The sequence below is a fragment of the Aspergillus ambiguus genome (genome assembly GCF_047715705.1).
Source record: "Aspergillus ambiguus strain CBS 117.58 unplaced genomic scaffold BDV59scaffold_8, whole genome shotgun sequence".
In the NCBI taxonomy this organism is placed as follows: Eukaryota; Fungi; Ascomycota; class Eurotiomycetes; order Eurotiales; family Aspergillaceae; genus Aspergillus; species Aspergillus ambiguus.
The window spans coordinates 470,002-494,813 of record NW_027395521.1 but is presented as its reverse complement, the minus strand read 5'-3'; the positions used below and the strand labels follow the sequence as shown (position 1 = coordinate 494,813).

Sequence of the window (24,812 nt, the reverse complement as noted above, 5' to 3'; positions counted from 1 at the left end):
ATTACTGATATGGCCGGAGCTCGTATCCTAATTTATGACCCTACGGATCGAGAGAAGGTTGGCACCATCATCGAGAACGCCTTCGACGTGCATCACAAAGTAGGCCACCAGAAAACTTCAGGCTATCGTGCCGATCATTACATTGTCTTCCTGAAGAAGGAAGATTTGCGCAGACATGGTCTTGGTGATGCAACAAAGAGGCGCTTGGTTGAGATCCAAGTCATGACCATCTCGCACAGTTTATGGTCAAGAATCGAGCATGACCGTGTGTATAAACCAAATAAGTGGGAAAGACCGGAGCCCGAAGAGCTTGAGAGGCTCTCAATAATTCAGCAGGTTGTGGGCCTTCAGGAAAATATTCTCAAGCACGATAGACAAGCCAGCGATCGTAAGACGGCAAAAGATAATCAACTTTTCAGCAATCTTGGTCAGGTGGAAAATTATTTCTCAAAATGGATCACGAAATACGCCGAGGAATGGATCAAAGATAAACCAATAGGTCCATTCGAGCCTGTCGATATGTATCTTGCGACTCATCGTACGAGAACACGAGCGTCTCTTAACGAGTTGTTGCAGGAAAACTTTGGTACCGCCTCTGAGGAAGAGTACTTGACCATAGCAAGCGAATATGCACCTGTCAAATTAAATCTTGTCATCTACCTAATGGATCGGCTTTTCTTGACAACAATATCAGAAGGAGGATATGAGCCGGACGCAAGAATTGACAGTGACGAAAAAGACAATGTATTAAGGACAAAAGTCATCATGAGCACGATGCTGTGGCTCAACAAACTTTTCACTTCGACCCTGGCGTGGCAGCGAAAGCTTATCGCGCCTGTCGATGAAAGACCTGTTCGAGAGCTTGATTGGCTCCGCAGCACCGGACAGTACTTTCTTCTGAAAAAGCCGGAGTGGAAGAAGAGGGATATAAAGAGCGTCAATGACCTTTGGAACTGGTTCGAAAACCACAATGAGCGCCCAATTAAACTGGCCTTTTACATGTCGAAGCGTGGTTTAATTAGAAGTGGACGGGAGGAAAAAGAGGTCATGTTCAATACCATTGGCACGCTTACTGACGCACTGAAAATCAGGACCTGACATTACTGTGTGGCCGGAGGGAAAGGAACAAAAGTGTTTTTATTTTCTTTCTTTTTCTTTTTGTTCTTTCTTTCTTTTTGCTTTTTCCTTTTCTTTTCTTTTTCTTTTCGGTTCAAACTGACGTGAAATCGAAGGAATTGGAATACTTTCTGGTCCTTGAGGTAGTCCATAATAGGTTCGGTAGCCAGAGGCAAACAGTCCTCGAGGGACGTGACTAAATGTCAACGCGTGATGGCTGAGGAGATGGTTGGTTCTCAAATGAATGGGCTAGTGAGCGGCTGATATTTCCGGTAGCGTAGGACTTATCGGAGTAGATATCGATTGCGATCGACAGTCGAGAGCTCGTAGAATACATCGCCCCCACGAAGGCGGGAGTATTCATCCAAGAGCTATGTATCACCCTGGCCTCCATCCAGCGAGGAATTGACAGGTCTCAAAAAGGATACAGTGAGTCATACATAGTAGCCAATCCTATCGCGCGTTCACAATATGCGGTGTGGCAGGAAATTTAAATGACAAGAATGGAAAGGCCTGAAGCAACGGAGAAAATGATATTATTCACTACTCTGATTGCAAAGCTTCATGAATGAGCACAAAGTCTGATATCTGCAGCAAGCACTTGTAAACAATGCATGGTTTCGCATTAAGAGAGTAGGCGCTTCTTCTCACTACGTTTCAGGAAAGAGGTCGTGACTATAAGGTGGTGGTGGTTTTGGCTGGCTCTTTTGTACTACGTACTCGGAGGACCGTGGACAATTTCTGTCATAGACCTCTTCTGATCCCTGTCTGAGGATCAGCCAAATGCCATTGCGATATGTATATAAATATAAATAAATAAATATATATATTTTCTCCCCCTATTTTTATGTAAGGATAGGTGCATCTGCCCCCTTTTCCCTTTGCATGCATTTTAAGCCATTGGGACAATCCCTAAGGTGTGGTGGTTAACAGGTCGGAGAGCTTTTCTTTGAGAATTCGGTGCACGAGGGAATACTGCATACACAGCCCCTTCCCTTCCCTTTTCTATTTGTTGAAGGCAAGCAAAAACCTCCGGTTAATAGTGGAACAAAACGCACACCCGGGATATGGGTGAACCAACGAGAGGTGGTATTACTCGTCTTTGCTAAGCGGACAACTTGCTAACTTTTCAGCTATGATAGGTATCAACGTGCGTGTTGAAGCACTGCGAGTGTACAACATCCTAGCAGGAAACGTGCGAGATGATGAGGCTACCGAGGCTGAGAGAAAGAAAATCCACAAATTGGGGTGCTTTGTTGAATCGAAGGTGGGTAGCGACATCTGGGTCCGGAAACGACGCGTGTTCGAATTCTGGATGTTTCATGGGGTGACGCCGAATGGATGGATGATCAAGCCTAAGATCATGTGGAAGTTGTTTAGGGACCACTCCATGTACGGATTTATGGGTGAGCTTTAACCCCCCTCTCCAACACAAATAGTGAGAATTCGCACATTGGTGATTCAATCAACCCGCTTCTCGACAGAAAATCTTGCATGGGTGAATGAACATTCGGAGCCAGTCATTGTTTGGTTGATGTTAGTCTGGTAGATGTGGTAAACTTAAGCACTGACCTTTTACAGACCGTGGCAGCAGTGATGACTGGCCCGATTTCTCATCCTACGTAGCGCCACCCTTTGGGATTCATAGAAGGCCCTAAGAGCCCATACTATTCACGACATTCGGACGACAAGCTCTACTAGTCTAGGAGTTTGTAGCGCTCGGAGGAAACATAGGAGATGCTATCCCCGCCGATCCGCAGAGCTCTATTCGGCCTCTCGGAGGCACGGGGTTGCATGCAGATGTATCATACACTAATGTGCTTTGTGATTGCAAAGTTTTTTGACAATAGAGCTGAGAGGGGTGTTGGAATAAAAAATAAATATGAAGAAGGCATGAATAAAGGAAAGGTGTGATGAAAAGGGAAACATATTATAGTGAGGTCCTAGAGAGGTGTAATTAGAGTCGCCGATTTCAGACTGCTACAGCTGCTAAGTATACAATAGATGCATCTCCGGCTGGTAAGCTCAAGTTATCAATCATGCTAATCGAAGAGCAGCAACAAAAAGCTGTTGGCCATTCCAATGCGCATTCAGATCATAGATAATCCGGTGTGCCAGTTAAAGTTTCAATACGCCTACAGCCTTGCCACTTATATAGTCCTTGCAAATTTTATTACTCGAAAGAAAGGCAAGAAAAATGCCGGCTGCGGTGGTTGAGTACCTTTTAACTCATAGTGTTCAGTTTTAGCCACTTCAATGTATATATTTCTTACAGAGTAGGTGTTAGCTTCTCATAATAAATGGCATTTTTCTGAACTTCCTGCTCGTTCTGAAAATCTACAATAAGCCACGGGAAGCCGCTATCTAACGACGCACCACTGCTGGAGAAAAATTCTGGTCGAGACCCAAGTACACTCTTCTTTGGGGGGAAGTTCATGAATGTGAGGTTTCTGTAGAGAACGTAGGGTTCGACCTAAAGCTTAGGTACAACGGACAGTGAAGTGGCCTTTCAAATATGCATGCACTCACATACCTAAGCTTCTCGTGGCTCAAGAAATTGCTGATAGGCCAGATAATGGATCTGTGTTGATCTACTTTGTTGGTTGTGGTGCCCCCCCTCGGCATAAGAACAGACCCGTCTGGTTTGTTCCGCCTAATTCTATCCCTTATGAATAGGACGAAGGAGTATTTAGGCACTATCATCAGTAGTCTCTAGAGATGATTTTACATGGCGGTTGGTGACCTGCCACAAGCAGTCGTCCTTGAATTTGGGGTAGTTCTCGAACACTTCCAATGGTCTCTGTTCACCCCACAATTCATGCAAAGGGTCAGAACAAAGCCCAAATATGAGACACTGTACCATAGAGTTGGTGCCGAATGGCAAGAAAGTTGGGCTTGTATGACGTTATACATTCTTTTGCCGGAAAGTCACCTGACCCGTCCTATGGCATTCTCCCCAACCTGAACCAGGGGCTCAACTTTTACAATTTTGGAAAATTGACAGACAAGGGCAAAATTGAGGTCTGAGTTACCATGCAGCGGACCCCATGCGCACGCGTGAATTAGGTAAAATAAGGTGCCACCCCATCTAGCACTTCCTCTTCTAACGCACATCGAAATCGATTCCAGTTCAAATGACAAAGCCAGGTCAGCTCAATGACCACCGAGGGCTTAGACGGCTTTCACCGAGCATTCTTCGTGGTATGCTGGATAGAATTCATCGTTGCCATTCTCTTCCTATGTGCGAGATGCTATACCGCATGGCGAATTCTCCGTCACTTAGCGGCGGATCTGTACGTCGCAGTCGTCACCTTCGTAAGACCCCTGAACCCCTTGGTGTTGCCCCATTCTTACATTAAGATACAGATCCTCGGTGCTGGCAGCATGTCGATGCTCAGCGTCGCCGCTGCACATGGTCTTGGGGTTCCAATCGCACTTTTATCGCGGCATGAACGACAGTTAGCTTTGATGTACGGATGGATCAACCAGTTCATAGCCCTCATTGGAATCGGTATTGGCAAGGTTTCCATCGTCTTATTTCTGTCGCGTGTCCAGGGCTACCAGGCAAGGATGCGGACGATTATCCTCTGGTTCTTGGCTGCAAGCAACCTACTGGTCAACGTCATTGCTGCTATCCTGATTTTCGTACAGTGTTCGCCTGCGTCGCGACTCTGGAATGCACAGGTACCGGGAGAATGCCCCGGACGAAAACGAATACAGATATTCGGTTATGTACAAGGACGTGAGTAGTAGATCCAGAGGAGACTTGCGCATGCACTCGGTTGGTTTCTAATGATCATAACCTCAGCATACTCCGCCTTCGTCGACTTCGCTCTAGCGCTATACCCCGTGCTTATTTTTTCTAGGGTAAGAGCGTTTTCAGTCCCCACAAGGATAGGGCTTTGCGTGTTGATGGGCTGCGGATTCGCGTAAGACAATCTGGTAGACCTATATCCTCGGAGATACTAATACATGGTAGTGCTGGAGCCTGCGCTATTGTTAAGACTGTTAAGCTTACACTTTTGACCCAACTTCAAGATCCGACACGTATGTGCCTCCCCTATTGAAGTATAAATGCACTAACAACAGGCAGACATGTTAGCCGATGTGGTCTTGTGGAATGAGTGAGATCTCCAGATGACCGCCATATTCTTCGCTAACGGCAAATAATGCAGGACAGAAATGTGGGTGGTTTTTATTGTCAGCTGTATTCCGCCAACCAAAGTCTTCTTTGCACTTGTCATCCAGAAAGGGAGTGGTGGTGTCAGCTCCTTATTCCGTCAGCTTCGGTCTCACGCATCACGCGACCATGAGTAAGAGTATGGTATACCCCCGGTGATACAATTAGGCTGACAATTGTAGGAGTGTTCGCGAGCTCTCCTGTGAGGCAGTGCAGACATGATCTTATGAAGCGGTCGGGGAGCTCAATATGAAAGCAATAAAATGCTATGCAGCCTATAGGCAGGCTTTTTGTATGTATATAATACATGATACCTCTCAGTGCCGCTTGTACAAATCGGACTTTATTCGCAGCCGTTCTGGTCTATGGTACTACCACGGGCACGACATGAAGACGAGTCTGTACCGCTTCTTGCGATAAACCACGACAAGTAGTATTTGTATATGCTAGTGAGATTTCTTGTGGACCTCATGGACTGACCCACCGGCTGACTGGGCCTGCATTTCTCCATAAGTTACGGAGTATATCCCACGTGGTATGGCTAACGTTTGTGGACCTTTGCCTGCTAATTTTTATATTTTAGGGTGTTATAAGGGACAAGGATGTTAGCAGGGCGCCTAACCAAGTTTACATGTCAGCGTTTTGGTATCAAATGTGTTTCATGATCTTTCTCGCCGTATTGCTCACTGATTATATGGGCTTGTAGCAGTTCATGTAGGTCTTAACAAACCTTGTGGAATGAAGTGACGATGCTGTGCGGCTATGCAAGCGATCTTACTGGGTTACAGAAGTTTACTTTGTGACATTCGATAGACATGAGTACACATTGTGTGGACCTACTAGTTGGTCTTCTCGACAGATCTGTTGGCGTCGCTATGAGCCGAACAATCCACATATGGTCAGAGTTATAGTGTCATGATTCCGTCATCAGCTAACGTATAAACTAAGGCTAGGAACAAGAGGGGCCAGGAAATGTCGGAGTGTTTCTGCAGCTACGGTATAAAGTAATGTCTCAGTCTTCTCGCCCAGCAAGCCGTCCGGATGACACAAATAAGCAAAGATAGCCACAATTCGAATCCTTACCATTGTCAACGGCAGATAAGCTGGACTAGTTGTCAACTGGAGACTTGTCGCGTTTCAGGCCTCAATCTCTGGTTTCTCTGTTTGCAGAATGCGGCGTAGTACCTACGACCACGCGGGCAGAGTACGGAGTATGGCGTACCTATTCGCCAGGGACACAGGGGCATCTTCGCTAAAGGCCACGAGTCTTTGAGTTGTGGAACCGGAAGTTATCCACTTCTGAAGGGAGGAACGAGCTTCTGGTTAGCTGAAGAAAACCCAGCAGGATCGATAAAAGTGTAGGCTACATCCGAATCACACGTGGAGCCGGCCGATCGTCTGATCTCGAGTCATGACACAGGAACAAAGACGACTCATACTTCAGACGCCTCCAGATGACGCCATGTTCCGGCCGAACAAATTCCTTGTTGGGCAAATTCTGGCCGAAACATACGGCTAAGTCATTAGCGGATAAGCAGACGAGACGTGAGTAATCAACGGCCCCCATTGGCATGCGCCGGCGATGTCGGAGCAGCATCACGACCTCGTAAAAGAAAGGTGCTATTTTTCCGGCGTGGATGAATCAGAGTCCATGGAAATACTTTTCCAAGTTTCCGCCGAGAAAACGGCCCCAATATTTAATAATGATAGACCAAAAAGTCTCAGTGTGGGGAAGGGAAACGAGGCAATTCTCGGGGCCATCCATTGGGGCGTGGCTGATAGGACAGACTGGCGACTGGCCTGCATCAAGTGACACAGACTTCGTAAAGGGCCCTCCGTATTGGACTCTCGGTTAGCGAGTTAATATAATTTTACTTCGTCTAGAGGCCTAGGGCGGCTGTCTGTCCCGTTACCCCGAGGGCCGATCAAATGGCGACGCGACAAGGCGGTCCGAGGGTACGAAGCCCTTGCGCCCACGTCCAGTCGAGATACGAGTGCGTTCCCAGCAGAGCGGTTATCGAACTCTAGAGGTTCTTGATCCTGGTTGATCCTTGCTGGGGCGGTCATTAATCACAGCTGATCGGACCAGGAGCCCCGTCATGATTCGCGTGGACGGCAAAATCAACGTGTCATATCCGCCGGTCTGACAGACTCCGCCGAGGCGCTTCGACAACCATTGTCGACCACTGTTTCATTCTTGTTGGTGTTGGTTCCGGACCGGGGCTTACCACTCCATGTGATAGTACTGACCGATGGCACCTTATTGGTGATTCACGGGAATTTTCGCAACCCCCTCAAACGCCCTTTTTGGGCTCCAAGGCCGCCAGAGCTTGGTCGGTGGACCAAAGTACCGGGGGACTTTGGAAGTAACTGTCATAACCTGAGTTCTACAGTTGTGGATCCTGACTCCCTTGCGATTCTCTTCTTTGGGATCCTTTGGCCCCTCGTCCCGGCTATTTTTGGCGTTCATTTGCAGTGTCTTGCCCGAAGAGGGAAAGACGAAAATGTTCACACTGTACTCCCTCCCGCGTAGGGCTTTCAACAGTTCTAATGCCAGGTGCGGATCCGTCGTGGTTGGCCGACAATGCAGTGGGGGCCAAACAGAGACGGACAAAACAAGTTCGCCTCCGGTAATAATGCAATCCGATGTTGGGTGTCAGCGGGGACCAGTCCGACTGGAGCAACGTCTCCGAAAGAATCGTAGTCAGTAGCGGTTTCCAGCACTTTTCATATGAGACAGAAGGCCCTAGCCATGGGATGCAGTGACAGGGCTCCGAACTGCTCCATCCATCGAACCAAATGGTCGGTTATCGTCCGATGTGCCTGACTGTGACTGAAAAGAGATCAAAGCCATAAGAAATATGACTCCACGTCACCTTAGCGGTGTCCTTCATCTGCTGGGTCCAGTAGCGCCAGCCCCAGGCGTTAACGCTTAGTCCCGACATGGTACAAATTGGGTATATCCTACCACTTCTCTGGCCCCCAAAATGAACCGTCATCCAGCGATCAAATGAGAATGCATCGACGAGAATGGGCGACTTCCACGCTACCAATGGCGCCCGTTTGGTTGTTTTGGGGCTGAACAGTAATTTTACCTTTCCCAAATGCCGGAGCCAGAGCTTATGGTGCCCCCGGTCTGTCGACGGCTCCAACAGCTTGTTTCTGTTCACGAGGCCGAACCAATATGCGCCTTTCCCCTCCCCATCGGGTCCATCGGCCGTCGTAGATATTTCCAATTAGCTAGCCTTCGTACCCTTTGTCATGCAGGGTGGAGTTGAACCAGAGAGATGGGAAGGACTACTTTGGAGTAGAGGGCGGTGGATGATCCATTTCTGTTCTCCTGTCTGTTTCTTCCCCGTGTTGTATCTGGATAGTGTCAGGTAGAAGACGATAATCCTCACCGGTACTTTTTTTTTTTCCTTCGGAGCTAGATGCCCTTCCCACGAAGCTCAAGGGAAGAAACGGAAGAAAACACTGCTGATAGTGGGGGATCGCGGACCTGATGCTCCTCCCCGGATATCAGTACGAGGGATAGTCCCCAATCACAATAACCCCGTTTGGGGGCGCTAATGCGACCGAACGGAAACGAGGACGACCAGAAGAAATCAACACACAGACCAAGGGACCAGTCGACGGGAACTGTCAACGGGTGTTGGTCTGTAGAGAGACCGACAGCGAAAATAAGTGGCAGTGAAATCATTGCTTTTCTCGACCGTCCTGGCTAAACGAATCAGCCGTCAGCCACGCGATAATAAAATCAGATAAAATTCCCTTAATAAAAAGGATTAAGACGGCCATAAGCAATCGGCTCCATCAGAGTCCATACACGCCAGACGAACTTGGTTTTGGGCCCCCAGTCCCGAACGCTGACAGACCCTACGTTAGTATCATCTGCATCCTTCCTCATCCTGGGGAACTGCACTTCCTTTCTCATTTTCTTCTATTCTCCTGGTCTTCTTCGGCGTCGTGGAAATCCTGTGTCATCGTCAGCTTGTTGTGGACTGACTCAGGAGCCCCCTTGTGTGCTTACGACAGAGTTCGCCCGTGGGCTGGTGGTTCACGAAGGATTCGGGGACTTGCAACTAGACCGTACGTTCTGCCTTATACTCGTCTCTTTCTTTTCTTGCTCGCTCTCGTGCTTGTCTGCTCGCATTTGCTGCCGTTCGTTTTAATCCCCTGATTAGTCGCTTAATTGCAGCCCTCCTTTCCCGTGTTCCTATCCACGCAACGTCCCTCAGATCGCGGGACGATGGATAGGCCACCTGTTTTAAATGTCACCCAAGCGACCCGTTCTCATCAAGACCACAGGAAACAGGGGAACCTTTTCCCGTAACATTCGGTACATCGACTCTAGAGGTCCATTGTCAACCTCGTGGCTAGTATTCTGACTGGTATCTCAAAGGCCGCCCGATTTTGCAATCGGGTCTCCCAAAACGCCTCTTGACCTCTTGAGAACGGAGATTGAGGTCTCCAGTCTCATCGATTGTTGCTTTTGTTTTGACCCGTTCCACTCCTCTGAAAGTTGGAACTTGACTGGGCGATTGGTCTCTTCAGAGAAAGGGTAGAAAACGAGGTGTTCAACCCTCAAACGTTCGTCCTGTACAGTCTGGCCAGGCAGTCCAAGGCCAGACGCAATCCTGAAGCCAAAGGACAAGCGGGGTGCCAGCCAATCTCAAGCCCGAAAGACTAGAAGGATAAATCATGGCACACAATACACATAGTACGGTTTCGTCGAGCCTTGTCGTTCTTGCAGGCCGTCGCAGACTGACTTTGCATAGATTATGGCTGGCCAAATAGGTCGCCACAACCAATTCAGCCGTCTTCCATAGCCATGGATCAACAGCCTTTCACGCAACCTCAGACCCTCCCCCCGTCAGCCGGGTATCCCATCGGATACGGCCAACAGCCACCGGGCACGCATAATTTCTATCCACCGGGCACGGCCGCAGCGCCCTATTTCTCCCCGCAGCCCGGCATACCGCAGAACCGGCAGCAACTGCGAAGGCATGCTCATATGCGCGATGAAGACCATTTCACTCTGCTCCTGGGTTGCTAACTTGTCGTTCTGAATAGCACATCTATACCATATTCTTTCCCCAGCACTCAAGTGACAGCCAGCCCGTCACCATTGCAAAGTCAAGCTTTTGCTTCTCCGTGAGTGACGGTCGAGGAATCGAAGAGTGTGAGGGGCTAACTCGCCTGTAGTGCACCTTCTTATATGATGAACCAGCCAGAGTACTATTTAGCCCAAGGCTCCTCGGTCTCGTCAGTACTCCAACCCCTGGTCCACCGGCAAGCTGGGAACTAACAGAAGCAACGGCTCAGGTCGAACCCAAGCTCATTAACAGTGAGCCCTCCACCGCAGACATTAATGACCCCGAGCACGGTATATTCGTCGCCTGATTCGGCCCCAGCTTCTTCAGATGCCGATCAGCAAGTCCGAGTGATCAGCTTCCGGCCCAAACCCCAGTGTTGGGACCATGGGTGTAACGGTCGGGAGTTCTCGACGTTCAGCAATCTCCTCCGCCACCAGCGAGAGAAATCGGGCGTGGTTGCCAAAGCGGAATGCCCGAGCTGTGGAGCGGTGTTCACACGGACCACCGCGCGGAACATCCACGTTGCGCAGGGGAAATGCAAGGGTGGGGGGAGGGAAAAGTCCGCCGACTAGGTTGTGCGCCATATAAGCGAAACTGTCGAATCGACTCCGGCGTTGCTGGCCGGAGAGGATCCTTAAATGCGCCTGACGCTCGATGGGCCAGAAGAACAAAATCCAGACGGTTCCTGATACCCTTAGCAAAGCGGAGTACTTGGGAAGGCTTGCTGGCATGCATGGATCCCATGCATGGGATCTGCGGCTGTATATAGAAGGAGTTCTGCACATGTGATTATGTACTGGGAAGGGAAGATTTTGTCCATATATTCATCAGAGGGAAGAACAGCTTTGTTTTCAGCAAGACAATATCAAGGAGAGGCTTCATCCTAATGCTTTCCTCAGTATGCTGGTATAGTTACGGGGTATACTTGCTCTATATCATTCTTCATGCCTCAGGCTGCAATGCGCACGTGGAATTTGATTACATAATATCACATGACCGTTCTGTCGTCACCGAAAGGTGCCTGGAATATCAGGAGTTGATCAGTCCATCCAGTGAGTCACGACCACCATGTTGTCTCTTTAGATCTCTCTTCAGCCTCGCTTTATAACTCCGGACGTCCCTCGCTTCGTTCGCAGTCAATTTGGATCCCATCGTTTTCCGTGTTCCCCCCAAAATGCCTCTATTACCACCAAGATCTACCTCTATATGCGAAGGAATCAATACGCGCGCCCGTTTACCTGGTCTATTATCGAGACGATTACCTTTGTCTTTCTTAGCTGTCGTCTGATCCAGCTGTAACTGGTTGAACCATGGCGTCCATTTTCACTTACGACCCGGATCCTCCCAGGGTCTCTTCTCCCTGGTCCACGTCGGGGTCCTCCACTCCCCAGGCGAAGGGAACAGGGGCGCGCGCAGTACCCCGAAACCATTCCCGTACCAATTTGGGTCGAGGAGATACTGATTTCCTCTCCGACTATGGCATCACGAAGTTGGAGCCTGAGCCCCAGGAAGGCCCCACTGAGTACAAGTTACACCTTCTGCTTCGTCAGCGCCGGCTGTATACTTCCATGTCGACGGGACACGTTGTTGGGGGTTCCTACCATTCCCGAGTATCCATCCCGGCTTCTAGTCCCACATCCTCTAGCCTCGAGTTGAGCCCGAGTTCCAGAGTGCCGCAGACACGTTCTCCCCAAAGTCGCCAGCAACGCCTTCAGCAGTTGACCACTCAACTCCTGTGGCGTCTGCAGCAGTCTTCTCCCTTCCATTCATCGACAGCTGCCAACCTGGTGCTGCCCGTACTCCCGGAAACCATGTTAGCCTCGGGAGTTCCGCAGAAACCTGCTCGCTTGCTTCCTGGCCTCGAGGAAAGCCAAGGCGCCTTGTATGAGATTGGCGTCGCAGACGACGGGACCTTTGTGGGGCTTACCGAGGACGAACTCGAAGAAAGCCTGACGAATCTGCAGGTCATGGCTGCTAGTTTGGGCTGTAAAGTTGAGATTCTCCGCCGAGTTATCGTTGGCAACTGCGAATGGACAGAGGGCCCATCGGCGGATCATGACGATGCGGGCAAGGTCCATGCGGAGAGCCTCTGGGTTGCTGAAGCCCTCGTGAGCCCTGATTGGGACTATTACCGGGTGCAGTCCCCGAAACACTGCCAACGCGATGCCGGATCAGCGAAGAATGGCGCGTCACAGGACAGCCTATCGGAGGATGCTCATTCTTGCACGGAGCAGCTTCGAATCTCTATTACCGGGCCTTCCACCGCAGGGAAGTCGTCCCTTTTGGGTACTTTGACTTCTTCCGTTCTGGACAATGGAAGAGGTACCAGCAGGCTCGGACTACTGAAACATCGCCATGAGATTTCGTCGGGAATCACCAGTTCCGTGGCACATGAACTGATCGGATACACCGCAAACAGGCACACCATCTCTGGTGTCGATGTGATCAATTACTCGTCGGGCAATGTTGCTGCATGGGATGATGTTCACGCAGCGTCTGCAGGGGGACGTCTCGCCTTTGTGTCTGATCTTCCCGGCTCCGTGCGATATCTGAAGTCTGCATTACGTGGACTTATTAGCTGGGCACCGCATTACGTTTTACTTTGCATTCCAGCGAACTGTGACGAAGGAAACCCCCAGGATCCGTTGAACGGGGCTGCAGAGCAGACAACAGACATCAATTTGGCTTTAGCATACCTTGAGCTCTGTATGAAATTGGATGTGCCGACCATAGTCACCATCACGAAAATGGACCTTGCTTCGCTCACGCTGCGATCCAATCTGGCGAAAGTCTTGTCTGCGTTGAAGAGTGCCGGCAAAATGCCGGCAATGCTCCCTGTTCAATCCGTGACGACTGAGACATCTGTGGATTTGCATCATATCGGGAAAAGGGACAGCGAGGAGGTTCGAAAAGTTCTAGCCACAATTGACAACTGGTCCGCTACCGTCCCCATTGTGCTCACCAGTGCTGTTAATGGATCAGGGATCGGAAAGATACATTCTTTCCTTAGTTATCTTCCCATTCCCTCTAGACCACCATCCAGAAGCATCACTATTCCTCGAAAGATACGCCCTCCGATGCCTGCAACTGTCTTCGATGTAGACGAGGTGTTTTCCATACCGCCATCAAAGGTCTACTCGGCATCTTCGCACCCCCGTAACAACAATAACGGTGTTGTGCTATGCGGGCTAGTCCGATATGGGTCGATCTCGACAGGAGACGAGCTCATGCTCGGGCCTTTACTTGTCCACATGTCTTCTGAGGACGGAGAGAAAAGTCGATTGGATCAGCGAGGGGAGGGACAACAATACGCCTCTTATCGTAGCAGACCATCATCCGGGGACTTCTCGACATCCTTCGCACAGGGGATCCTTTCTGGGAAGACTGGTTCCCCCACCTACGCCTGGTGGCAGCGAGTTCGGGTCGTCAGCGTGCGGAACCTTCGATTGCCGGTCCAGAAACTGGGTGAAGACCAGGTGGGAACCATTGGAGTCGAGCCTCTTGCTTGTTCAGGGGTTGGAACCCCAGCAAGGCTTGGTAAAATCCGCAAAGGCACCGTCCTTGTCAGTCCTTCTCCTGCCACTGCCTCACTCCCGAGACCCCTCTCGTTTCACAAGGGAATTGTGGCTAGCTTTGCCGCGAGCGAGTTCTCGTCATCCCTATCCCCTCCTCTGCTGCTGGGAGGGAACGCGATCATCTATGTGGCAAATGTACGCTCAACCGTAAAGGTTACATGTATGGCTCTGGCAGAAGACGAAGTAATCTCGTCCCCTCCGTCTCCGATCGAGCCCGAGTTTTTCAGCTTCGACGGCGACGGGGTCGGCGACAATGCGAACGGATCAGAGGTGAATAGCACAGTTCGCGCATCAGGCAATATGGACGAAGAAGTGCGAATCACATTCGCTTTCGTCACCTCGGTTGAATGGGTGGAGGTCGGCTCGCGTGTACTTCTGATGCCCGGGGCGTCGACTGCGTTGGCGTCGGCACAGGACAATAGCACACCGTCGGGGCTGGAAGGATTTGTGGGGAGAATATGCGGAGTGGTTGACTGTGAGGATGTTGAAGAAGTAAAATGAGATCATGTACCTAAGCTATCTGTTATTTATGCTGTTGGGAGTACTCCGTACCTATGAGTTACTACTGAATGACATTTCTGCGGCAGCTGGTTGCTCCGGGACCAGGCCCTGATCGTGGCATGAGCGCTGATTGCTCACGGATCGCTTACGGAGCCTAATTACGCCAGTGCGTGGCAGCGTATACTTACTTTATTAGCCGCAGATCCGATTCCAAGCCAAATGAAATATGCCCACCAAAGGGATTGCGGCTATATTCGATTTGATACAAAATATATGCAGTACGTGAAGCTGACGTATGCCACATCTGGCGGCATACTTCGCTACGCAAACTGGTCCGGGAACGAAGACGGCATGTTTCCCAACTAATCCTCCGACCAACATGCACTGTCCTGGATAGTGTTCGATTCCCTTGTGACAGCTTCCCCAAGTAACATATCTCACTTCCTATTGTCCAGTAAAGACTCCGGAGTCGGCATTCTATCAGAAACATCATGGATGATATCCAATTGTCCCCTCGCGGAACGGACACACGCCCCGATTCGGTGATACTTCTCGGATGTGCCCCTGACACCAGTGGATCGTCATAGCTATAACTATCTCCAAAGCCGGACTGGTGCTAGGAAATTTCCGTCGTGATATTATAGAGCAAGTGTTTAGCAGGGAGGCTGTTGACGGATCTGACAATTCTCTGCTCTAGGCGGTATGAGAACAGGACTACACCGTACCTATACACCTTTCCTATATGAAATATATAGCCGCTTGCTATTCAACGGGACAGGTCCCCCAAGTGCAAGCATCCCAATCCGCTCATTCTCTGCCACAGAGTCTCCCATTACGCCAGGTATCTTATCCAGAACTGCAACACAGCTTGGATCACGAGCCGCAAGTAAAGGCACGTCATCCGCAACCGAAGCACCAATCCTCATCATCGCAAACGAATCTAGCTGTTCCGTCCATCTAGGCGCATGAGCAGAATAATACCCAATCCACAGTAACATAAATAGATAAAGACCTAGCAAAACCGAGACCGTCACGATACCGCCAACTGAGAACGTCGGGACCAAAGTGTCCTTCCCCATGTCCCAATTTACCCGTAAGGCAGGGTCATCGTTGCCGAATTCCACCCAGGCTTGGTTCGTCAGAAAGCTAGCGGCGTTGAATGCATTCTCGAGGGTGGGGAGGCTGACATCGCAGAAACTGTCTAGCCAGTTGTATATCGCTTCTTCAGCTGTTTCGTCTCTTGTGAAGGCGCAGGGAAATTCGTCGGAGCTGGCAGACTGTCTTGGAGCGAGGTTGCGCATGTACAGACTCCCGAAGTTGTTTAGAAGAAGTCCGCCTAGTGGTGGCATGCTGAGGCAAGTCTCCTCGTCCTCTGAACTGCTTTCGAAAGAAGGCTCGCGTGCTAGGTGCGGCCATGTTTCGAAGAAGGAATCTGGGCCGAATAGCGCGAGTGTAAGTGTGTGTAAGGGGCCTTTGTGGGAGTCTAAATAGAGAGCCTCGTCGCTTAACGCGGTATCAATGAACCTATCGCTCACTGATGTCAATAAAATAGCACTAATAAAACCGCAGAAGCTAAGAAACAAGCTTACTTAAACTGATACCAGAAGCAATCATTGCTGCCGGTGCAAATGGGAGCCTTTTCTGACAGTGGTCCAGCTCGTCCTCCATTACTGTAGTTGGGAAGCTCAAAGTACCCGGCCGTCGTGTTTACCGTTATTTTGAAAACATACTCGCCAGGACGCTCCTCTATAGCGCTGGGTCCACGATACGTGATATTAATATACAGCTCCTCAGAAAAGTCTTGGCGATCTCGTGTTACTCTCCAGGGTGATCGCCGCATATCAGCTGGCATGCACGCTGTTACTGCCCAAGGGTTATCATAGGGGCTACCGGGATGCTCGTAGTGAAAGAGTAGAGACCCCGACGTATCGCCGCAGTTTCCTGGGAAATCAGTGGAGACAACTGTGGTTGTTGAGTTGATGCGGGGTATATACTGGCGAATTAACCCTGTATTAAACCCATTCGGCAACTGAGCGAAAAAGGGGCTCGGATAAAGGGAGAAGTCTGTAAATGTTGACATCTTTTCGGAACAACCGTCGTAACCTATTCCACTACATACTACGTCCCCACCAGGCCATAGTTGCGTTTGAGGCTGCGTGACGCTGGCCCGCTCAAGAGCGTTGCGAGTAGCAAGCACAACCGTGTTATTGGTCTGCCCATCATAAAGAGGGTTCTGTCTGAGGTGGGTAGAGATGTCGAAGAGTTTGTCCACGCTTTCGGGTATTTGGGACCTCTTGATTGTCTTCGAGGATAGGAAAATCTGCTGGAGCGGAGCTATGATAAACCCCAGGATATGGACACATATGGCTACAGCTAGGAACGAACTCCCATACTGTCTCCAACCAGTAAGTGTTAGAGCCCGCATGTATGTGAATGGGTTTGTCCAATTCCTATCTGCCAGCATCATGACCTGTCTAATAGTCATTTCGGTACGTTTAGATTTGGCTCGTCTCTGTGAAAAAACAGCAGCAGCACTGGCACATATCGCAGATGCGGCGGGAATAGAAAATACGCCAACGACTGACGTGAGTACTCGTGCGGCTTGGAACCAATTCTCGTTTTGTTCGAACCGTCGGTCTTCTTGGTCGATAGTGAGGCCATCCCCGTTGGCTAAGTATGTGCTACCATATCTGAGGTTAGGACTCGTAATCGGCCGGAAGGTGATATAAACAGTAAGAATCCAGCTTAATGAGCTTAAGGCAGCGTATAGCCCTGCTATACATAATGCGAATGATGAAGAAAGTAGGAGAGCGGATGATGCTGCCTCACTGTCGCGCGACAAGGCGATGCTTTCGCTCGTTGATGGCACATCGGAGCCTCCCGGTTCGTCAGACGGCGCCTCACTGTGTCGATTATCCGATTCTCCAGGCTGCTGTCTTGAAGTCATTTCTTGAGCGGCCAAATTGACAAGGTTATCTGTCTTTTTGCCCCTGCAGAGAGCCGACTAGATCCATATTATATACGGGTTGAGAAGGCTGTGAGGCTCAGCTGGAAACACTGCCAACTTTTCCCGCACTGCACGTGGCAGGGGTACGAGTTTTCTATGGGCTTGGTGTGCAGGGGGCAGTCTGCCAAGGGACTAAATTCCCTAGAGCTCCAATTATCCGAAAATTTTGCAAATCCCAGAGCCCGGAATATGAGGCTGAGACAAACAGGAAGCTGCCTTGTGTGGCCAAAAAGAGGAGGCTGCAGAGCTTGGAACTGCCCACCCAGGAGATGGGCTCATGAGCCGATCATTCGTTCGTGCTATTGCTTTGCTTTTAAAGGTGGAACTAATCATATGGTGAAGATATCAATACTGTATGCTGGTTCTATCACTGTGGTGTTGTATGGGACGGGAAGATTAATAGACTGGAGCTAGGAGGCTCAAAGCAGTGGTCCATGCCACGACGACCAAGCGCGAAATGACTTTCGTTTTTGACTTCGACAAGAACTGGAACAATACGGAATATATACAGATTACAATGACGTGTGGAAGCGTCCTTGGACAAGCAGGCTGTAATTATTCGTCGGTTTAGAGAGCTGACCACGCTAACCGGCAAACAAGTAGGCATCGGTGAGTACACTACTATATACGTCGGTAGGGCCACGTCTAGCTCTGATAAGAAAGCTGACATCGTGGGATTAACGTTTTTGGACCTACGTCGCCGGGGTGAAGTTAGTGACCTTAGCATAGTAGGCGTCTCTGGATATAAGTTCCCTAGCATTCGTACTATCTCTCCGCAAGAACCTAGATATATTAAAGGGCCCTCACTCACTTCCGAACCAGGCGCCTATCTAAAATAGAATGTCGCTGATATATATAATAACCTCGATATGAGCTTCACCTCCTTCCCCGCGGACGACTAGACCGACCCGGAGGCCTGGCCGCCTGAGGCGAGAAGCATGACCAGTATGGGCCTCCAGATGTGGTCCAATAGGGCAATCATATCCTCTTTGCACCGGGTACGAACAGATATCATCCGCTTATATCTATAGATGTATCTACAATCCATGCTATATCGCTACATAAAGTCCAAATCAAAGCCCATGCATCGAAGATGAGTCCATCCAGCTCTTCTCGTTGCGGCCAGTATGCCACCTTTACATGACGAAGGAAACCCCAGACCACAGCCCTGGGGTATGTTGCTCCTCTTGTTTGTGTCGCAGGATAAGGCTGATGAAATTCCGTCATCGCGGATCCCATGCCCAGCCCCAAAAAGCACTTGTCGAGGATGGTCGGGAGGCGGTGCATTGGGGGTTTTGCTCGCAAGATTGAACTCAAATTACAGTGCCTTGCACAACCGCCGTGCCCACTCCAGACTCCTTGGAATTGTTTCTTAACGTCTATGCCAAAGAGAGTTAGTCTACATATGGTTTAAAAAAAAATAAATAATATCTCTTGGCCGCACTGTATGGATTGTGCAATTACATATCTTACCTATGCGTGCAATATACAACAAGCTTCCAGATTGGGAAATGGCACGTGCACCGGGGGATCTGCCTGAGGCGGCAGAGCAGCCACTAGTCTTACTTCACAACTCTCGTCTGTCTTCAACCACCCCTTGCCTCTGGTGAGGCAAACGCCAGATCCAACGTCGGACGAGGTCTTCAGCTGCGACATTCGTGACTGGCATTTGCGTTCTGTGGAACGAGCTGTGATCGATTGTTTGGCCGCATCACCCGCTGCAGCCTTCATCCGTCCCCACCTGCGGAGCCGTGACGACCGTCGCTACCGCTGATCTACCTGAATTCTTCCTATACTCCGCAGTTCTGTCTGTCCCTGCTCAGATCTATCGCCGTCGTTGTGGATTTTCGACTTATCTCTTCGCTGATGCCTTGTGTCCTTTCCCGGTGATCTCTGGGCTGCAGCACCATGGCCAACCACAGCATTGCGTTCACGGAGTTTAGGGTCAGCTCCGACCTGGCCTTGTCGTCAGACGATGAATACGTATCAAGCGCAAGCACAGCTTCAGCGGTACCAGGAGGTCAGTCGGGAGACAAAAGGAAGACGGCCGAGGAATCGAATGGAGACATGTCGGATGAGCTCTTACGCAACCTTCCGTTGCCCGACAAGCCATGTGCTTCTTACGACGATGGCGCGGCGACATCAGAAGTGAAGCACGCGGGGACTGGGTCCGCCCCAGTACCCGCGAGACAGCCCCTCCATCTCCTCGACCTCCCCATGGATATACTGCAGGAGATCGTCAAAGAGGTGCGACACACTGAGGTATTCCTCCCACTGGATACATACCGATGCTAAACTATACTCTTGTTGGATGCAGGTGACACACACCAATGATTTGACCTCGTTGGCATTGACATGCTCCGCTCTTCATGCTCTCGCCATCCCGCAGATGTACTCACGATTCGATATCGTGTGGCCCGATTCACTCTCGTCTTCCGATCACCCCGCAGGCGTTGACGCCCTCTCCTACGGTCTGGCAACCTTGGTGATGGGCGAAGATGTCTTTCAGCAGTTACCTCCATTCCACCGCTCGTTCCAACCTTGTCCGACGTGCGGATGCAGTGAACACCACCCGCCCAACCCAACACCACCAGCGGATTCGGTGCGGAAGATCCGGCGTGGAAATTACTATGCGCAGTATACACGCAAATTCTCCGTCGGCAACGGCCCCTTGCCCTGGGTACAGGAATACGCCGTCACCAAGGAGACGGGGAAAATGTTGGGAACGCTGGTGGCCTTGGCCGTGGCGCGAATGATCAACCTGGAAGCGTTCATCTGGGACATGCCAACGGGCGTGTTGCGGGATGTCTGGATTGCGCTGGCATCGCTGGCAGATCGTCCCGGGCACGAATGTCGCCTGGAGCGCGTGTGGGTGCGATGGCACGATAACTCGGACAACGCGATGCGCGTTCTCCCCACTTCATCCTCCACGGCACTTCCGCTGACTCATTCGCTATACAGGGGCGAATCCGCAATGATGCAGCGGTACGCGCATGTAGAATACCCCTCCCTGTCCATATTACCGCCACTGAAGAGTCTGAGCGTGCTTGACATCGACGAGGTGGCGTATCTGGAAGAGACAGCTGTGCTCATTCATCGGTCTTGGGACAAGCTGAAAGAGCTGCGCATCGGCATATCGATGAAGATATACCAGCTAGACTGGTTGAAGCCCGCCGGAGGCTGGTCCCTGGCGCAAGATTTGCCCTACGTTTGGATATCTGGCTGGCCCAAGGCTGGAGGAGTTCTTGGCGTTCTATTCAGTGGGTGCAGTAGGGTGCCGCTTCGGGGACCTGACGGATGCTCGACGAAAGCTGATCAGGCTTCTGATGGCCCAGTGCCGACTGGGGACACCGCTGGTATCACAAGCACGTCGAGTGAACCGTCGTTGGGCACTTCGCATGTGGCATCTGTAGGGCAGTCAGGGCCGACCGACCCTGTGATGGAGGATGTCTCGACCCAAGTACCTCCATCGCCAGACCTTATGAGTACTTCGGATGCCGTTGATAGTACGCAAAAGTCAAATGGAGCCAGTGCGGAGACACCCAAGAGCCCTGAGCGTAGCCCCCTCAAACTCGAGGTCCTGGAATTAGAGCGCGTCGCTCTGTGCATTCCGGTCCTAACGCAGATGCTTGATTGGTCCCGGATAACGACTCTGACGATCCTGCGTTGTGATGGTCACGAAAAGCTTTGGAGGACTCTTCGACGCCAGTTTGCGCCATACCCTGAGCCGCGCTCTGGCTCCAAGTCTGGGAAAAAAGATGCCAGCAGTCAGATGAGTTCCTCGTCGGAGTATGTGTTGAGAATCAGGCATCTCCACACCGATGCCGTGTCTCCCTACCTCTTGCTCTTTATCAAGGACGCACTCGCCCCCAATAGTTTGGAAAGTGTATTCCTGCACGATGCTTCGCTGTACGACTCGATCGTCCATGTGGACGCAATCTACCGCAACATCATCCGCAATCACCGCTCGAGCTTGAGGAAGATACTGATTGACAGCACCGAGCGCTCGTCAGGCGGGATCGAGATCGCGAGTAACCGTTGGCGGAAGTGGATGTTCACGCGCGAGATGATTGCCTTCGTCACCAGCGGACGCATGCCTCAGCTGCGCGAGATATCCATGACGATCCGAGCCAAGGACTGGGTACGTTCCGTCTACCGTCATTTTCGGTCCTATCGTAGGTACTAACTACAGCTCCAGCATTACTTCCTCCAGCGACTCCCCAACGTACCCCAGCTGCGCGCACTGCACATATCTAATATCGCCGATGCCAAGCACCGGGATGCGAAGGAACTGGCCCTACAGATCCTAGATATAGTTACGATTCGGCCGGACATTGGCCTGACGTATGTGGGCATGCAGGATAAATGCTACGAGATCATGGATGCCAACCGCCACGAAAAAGACGACTTCAATGAGATATTCGACCCGTGGCCCGTTTCCGACGACGACACGAACGACGGTGAGAACGACGAGGCGGCCGCCAGCGTTGTCGACTCCCACTCGGAGTCCTCCTCTGACGACGTCGGGTTCTCCGACGAAGATGACTCCGACACAGACAGTCGTCGGCCGCGCGTGACGTTCCGGCTGCGCGAGATCCTGTTTTATGACGATAAGATTGCTATCTTCAAGGCGCGGCATGGGGTTTTGTAAAGTGAGGGTCGATTGAATCTAACCCGAGGGCGTTGGCTTTTGGTTATTCTTACTTGTACCCCAATAATAAATGTACAGTAAGGACTTAGCAGTGGGTGAGGAAACTGTATCAGTCCCGCGCAGGTGTCTCGTCAGATTGATCTCTTCGCCTCAGTTGTAGCATCTCTCTCGAGAAGTGGCTTGAGAATAACCCCATTTTCCTTCGCTGGGGAGTTGTCTTCTGTCTTGTTTGCGGCGCCTCAAGAAGTAGCTTGACAATATTTTCATGCCCCTTTGCTGCGGCCCATGATACCGGTGTTCTATTATACCTATCCGTTGTCTCGGTTGCGGCGTCTTCGTTAAGAAGCAGCTGGACAATATTCTCATACCCCATACCTGCGGCCCGTGATAGCGGTGTCCGTCGCAACGCATCCTTTGTCTCGGTTGCAGCACCTCTGTTAAGAAGCAGCTTGACGATACTCTCATGCCCCGCTTTTGTGGCCCGTAATAGTGGTGTTTCACCCAAGGCATCCTTTGTCTCGGTTGCAGCGCCTCTCCCCAGTAACAACTTGGCAATATTCTCATGGCCCTGCTCAGCAGCCCATGACAGTGATGTCCGACCATATTGATCGGTTGCTTCTATACTGACATCACTCCGTGTTAATAGCAACCAAGTAAGGTCCGCATTCCCTGCCCTTGCAGCATCCACCAATGCTGCTGGATTTTTGAAATCCATTAAGCGTATTAGTCTGTCATCAAAATAGATCTGCTCTGGGGGAACACTATCCTGTTTGACAGCGTTTGGCGTCCATATACGGCGCATCGTGCGACCGGCCTGGACACAAATCCTTCTCACAGGATATTGGGATGCTCTAAATCTTTTCAAGTCAAGCTTCTCAACCTTTCCACTTTGGACCCTCTTAAAACAAGTTCATGGTCAAAAATAAATCTCTCAAGTAGATAGCGATTAACTTATGCCCCCCACTTCTTTCTTTGCAGTGAAGGATGGCGAGCCCTAGACCTTCGCATCCTATGCCTATGAAGCGAAGATCTAAATGGATCCCTCTACTGCTTATAGTAGAAGGGTTGTCGAGAGTACCAAACGGATCAGTTCGGGCAATATTATTGGAGTGTGAGGAGTCGGTTGGAGAGGTAGCAAGGAGTCCGCCGCGATTATCGGAAGATGCCCATGCGAAAAGACTATCATCATCTGAGATCCGCATAATTTCCTCCTGAAGTCTAATAAAGGCGACTTCTCCTTCCCCGTAAATTAGTGGCATATTAACGCTGAATATACCCATTAGGGAATAGGCGCGGTCTTCCACTCGAGACGTCTGTCGTTTTGCAGCCCATGACATTCTCTGTGCGACACTGGCTGCTTCAAGGTCTTCTTCTCCCGACAGGATGCTAGCAGGAATCTGTGTGCATTCAGAGATCTCATCTCGAAGATCCGCTTTATTTCCCAGGACCTTCCAATCCTTATTGAGAAATATTACTTCTTGTGGAGCGATCAACTCCTGAAGGGTCCAGCCCCCTCGTGAACCACCTGCTCTTCACGAGTTCGCCTTCGGATTGTACGTCCGCAAGATGCGCGTAGCATACCTTGGCGTTTTGGTACCAGAGATACATAGAATTGAGTGCCTCGGACAATTCCGCACTGCTTGTCATGTCAATGCAACAAGTATCTATCCAAACGTACTTGAAGCCGTTCGACCTAGCTGTCAAGCAGCATTGGGTGATTTTCTCGTATCCGCTCTTCTTTGCGCCGCCTGCGTTGATTTCTTGATAAAGAACTTCATCTTCGCCCCAGGTATGTGACAAAATAGCGTACGGAGGTATTTCATAATCCGTGAATTTTTGAATTTCGAAGTCGCCCGTGCCAGATATCTGCGTCTTTAGCAGACGCGTGGTTCAACTTGGCGCGAATATTGGTCTGTTTTAAGTCAATAGGTGCAATCCAGCCTGGAATATCAAAGGCTCTGTATACCTAAAGGTGCATCACTGGGGGAAAATTAATGCGTGGTGTCTTCAGGGGAGCGAACTTCGGTACGTGCATGGGAGGGCAAGTCTCGTCGGTTCAGCTCAGCCCCAGTTGTTTTGAGGATATCGAGTGTTTCAGAAGGTCCCGGTGTGTCTATCCCAATGATGAAAGAAAAGGCTAGAACTTAACGTTCAACAACATGTAGGATGCAGTTGATTGGGTTCAGCCGCACTAGCAATGTCCTAACGGGAGACACGCGACACATGTGACCCTAACTCTGGGCTTAAATGGACAGCGAAGGCGTCTGTGCGGCCATGATATACCCCTTGGTATAGACCAATAACAAGCTGCCATATGGCTAAAGTGTTGGGATGGAATTGTTTGATGACTATACGATATTGAGGTCTCCGATGAGCGATTGGTTGGAGCTCCTTCAAAAGCGGTTTACTTCCTCTTGCCATGCATACTGGGAAACCGATTGAAGTGTATGAAACGCGGGCACCGGTTTTGAATGAAAGTGTAACCGAGATAGGACATCGTCCTTCTTATTCATTCTTCCTCAGATTCTTCGATTGTTATCCCGGCATGGCGAAAGTGACCTTCCGCGCTGTCTCTTCTCGCACCGACTGCGTCGATGCACGTTTGCAGAAAAGTAACGAAGCTCTGACTAGGATCAGGTTCGTAACGTTTCCAATTTCACTTGATATAGCTCTTCAGTTCAGAAAC

At 50.4% G+C, this 24,812-nt stretch overlaps 9 protein-coding genes across 9 annotated transcripts; 5 read left to right on the top strand and 4 right to left on the bottom strand.

Moving 5' to 3' along the window:
* Positions 1-43: 43 nt before the first annotated feature.
* On the top strand, positions 44-1,546 carry BDV59DRAFT_174505 (uncharacterized protein). The gene has a single exon (XM_073689087.1). It carries the CDS (start codon positions 223-225, stop codon positions 1,096-1,098), a length of 876 nt encoding a protein of 291 aa, XP_073549890.1. The 5' UTR covers positions 44-222; the 3' UTR covers positions 1,099-1,546.
* Positions 1,547-4,115: 2,569 nt separating this feature from the next.
* Positions 4,116-5,638, top strand: BDV59DRAFT_174501 (uncharacterized protein). Its single transcript, XM_073689086.1, has 8 exons — positions 4,116-4,182; positions 4,246-4,431; positions 4,483-4,858; positions 4,925-5,045; positions 5,096-5,163; positions 5,210-5,240; positions 5,292-5,429; positions 5,479-5,638. The coding sequence occupies exons 2-8, from the start codon at positions 4,273-4,275 to the stop codon at positions 5,516-5,518; spliced, it is 933 nt and encodes a 310-aa protein (XP_073549889.1). The 5' UTR covers positions 4,116-4,182; positions 4,246-4,272; the 3' UTR covers positions 5,519-5,638.
* A 3,040-nt stretch (positions 5,639-8,678) lies between these two features.
* On the bottom strand, positions 8,679-8,998 carry BDV59DRAFT_174497 (uncharacterized protein; the record flags this gene model as incomplete). Its single annotated transcript, XM_073689085.1, has 1 exon — positions 8,679-8,998. A coding segment is annotated over one exon (275 nt), but the record flags the coding sequence as incomplete, so codon positions are not given.
* Positions 8,999-10,541: 1,543 nt separating this feature from the next.
* Positions 10,542-11,299, top strand: BDV59DRAFT_174486 (uncharacterized protein). The gene has a single exon (XM_073689084.1). The coding sequence runs from the start codon at positions 10,668-10,670 to the stop codon at positions 10,962-10,964; it is 297 nt and encodes a 98-aa protein (XP_073549887.1). The 5' UTR covers positions 10,542-10,667; the 3' UTR covers positions 10,965-11,299.
* Positions 11,300-11,444: 145 nt separating this feature from the next.
* BDV59DRAFT_160157 (uncharacterized protein) lies at positions 11,445-14,699 on the top strand. Its single transcript, XM_073687534.1, has one exon. The coding sequence runs from the start codon at positions 11,703-11,705 to the stop codon at positions 14,466-14,468; it is 2,766 nt and encodes a 921-aa protein (XP_073549886.1). The 5' UTR covers positions 11,445-11,702; the 3' UTR covers positions 14,469-14,699.
* Positions 14,700-15,902: 1,203 nt separating this feature from the next.
* BDV59DRAFT_174484 (uncharacterized protein) lies at positions 15,903-16,341 on the bottom strand. Its single transcript, XM_073689083.1, has one exon. The coding sequence runs from the start codon at positions 16,318-16,320 to the stop codon at positions 16,054-16,056; it is 267 nt and encodes an 88-aa protein (XP_073549885.1). The 5' UTR covers positions 16,321-16,341; the 3' UTR covers positions 15,903-16,053.
* A 2,647-nt stretch (positions 16,342-18,988) lies between these two features.
* BDV59DRAFT_174481 (uncharacterized protein) lies at positions 18,989-22,496 on the top strand. The gene is made up of 3 exons (XM_073689082.1): positions 18,989-19,722; positions 19,793-21,616; positions 21,674-22,496. Exons 1-3 carry the CDS (start codon positions 19,384-19,386, stop codon positions 22,124-22,126), a joined length of 2,616 nt encoding a protein of 871 aa, XP_073549884.1. The 5' UTR covers positions 18,989-19,383; the 3' UTR covers positions 22,127-22,496.
* Positions 22,497-22,952: 456 nt separating this feature from the next.
* Positions 22,953-23,793, bottom strand: BDV59DRAFT_160125 (uncharacterized protein). The gene has a single exon (XM_073687533.1). The coding sequence runs from the start codon at positions 23,461-23,463 to the stop codon at positions 23,026-23,028; it is 438 nt and encodes a 145-aa protein (XP_073549883.1). The 5' UTR covers positions 23,464-23,793; the 3' UTR covers positions 22,953-23,025.
* Positions 23,391-23,793, bottom strand: BDV59DRAFT_174479 (uncharacterized protein). Its single transcript, XM_073689081.1, has one exon. It carries the CDS (start codon positions 23,771-23,773, stop codon positions 23,585-23,587), a length of 189 nt encoding a protein of 62 aa, XP_073549882.1. The 5' UTR covers positions 23,774-23,793; the 3' UTR covers positions 23,391-23,584.
* Positions 23,794-24,812: the final 1,019 nt, after the last annotated feature.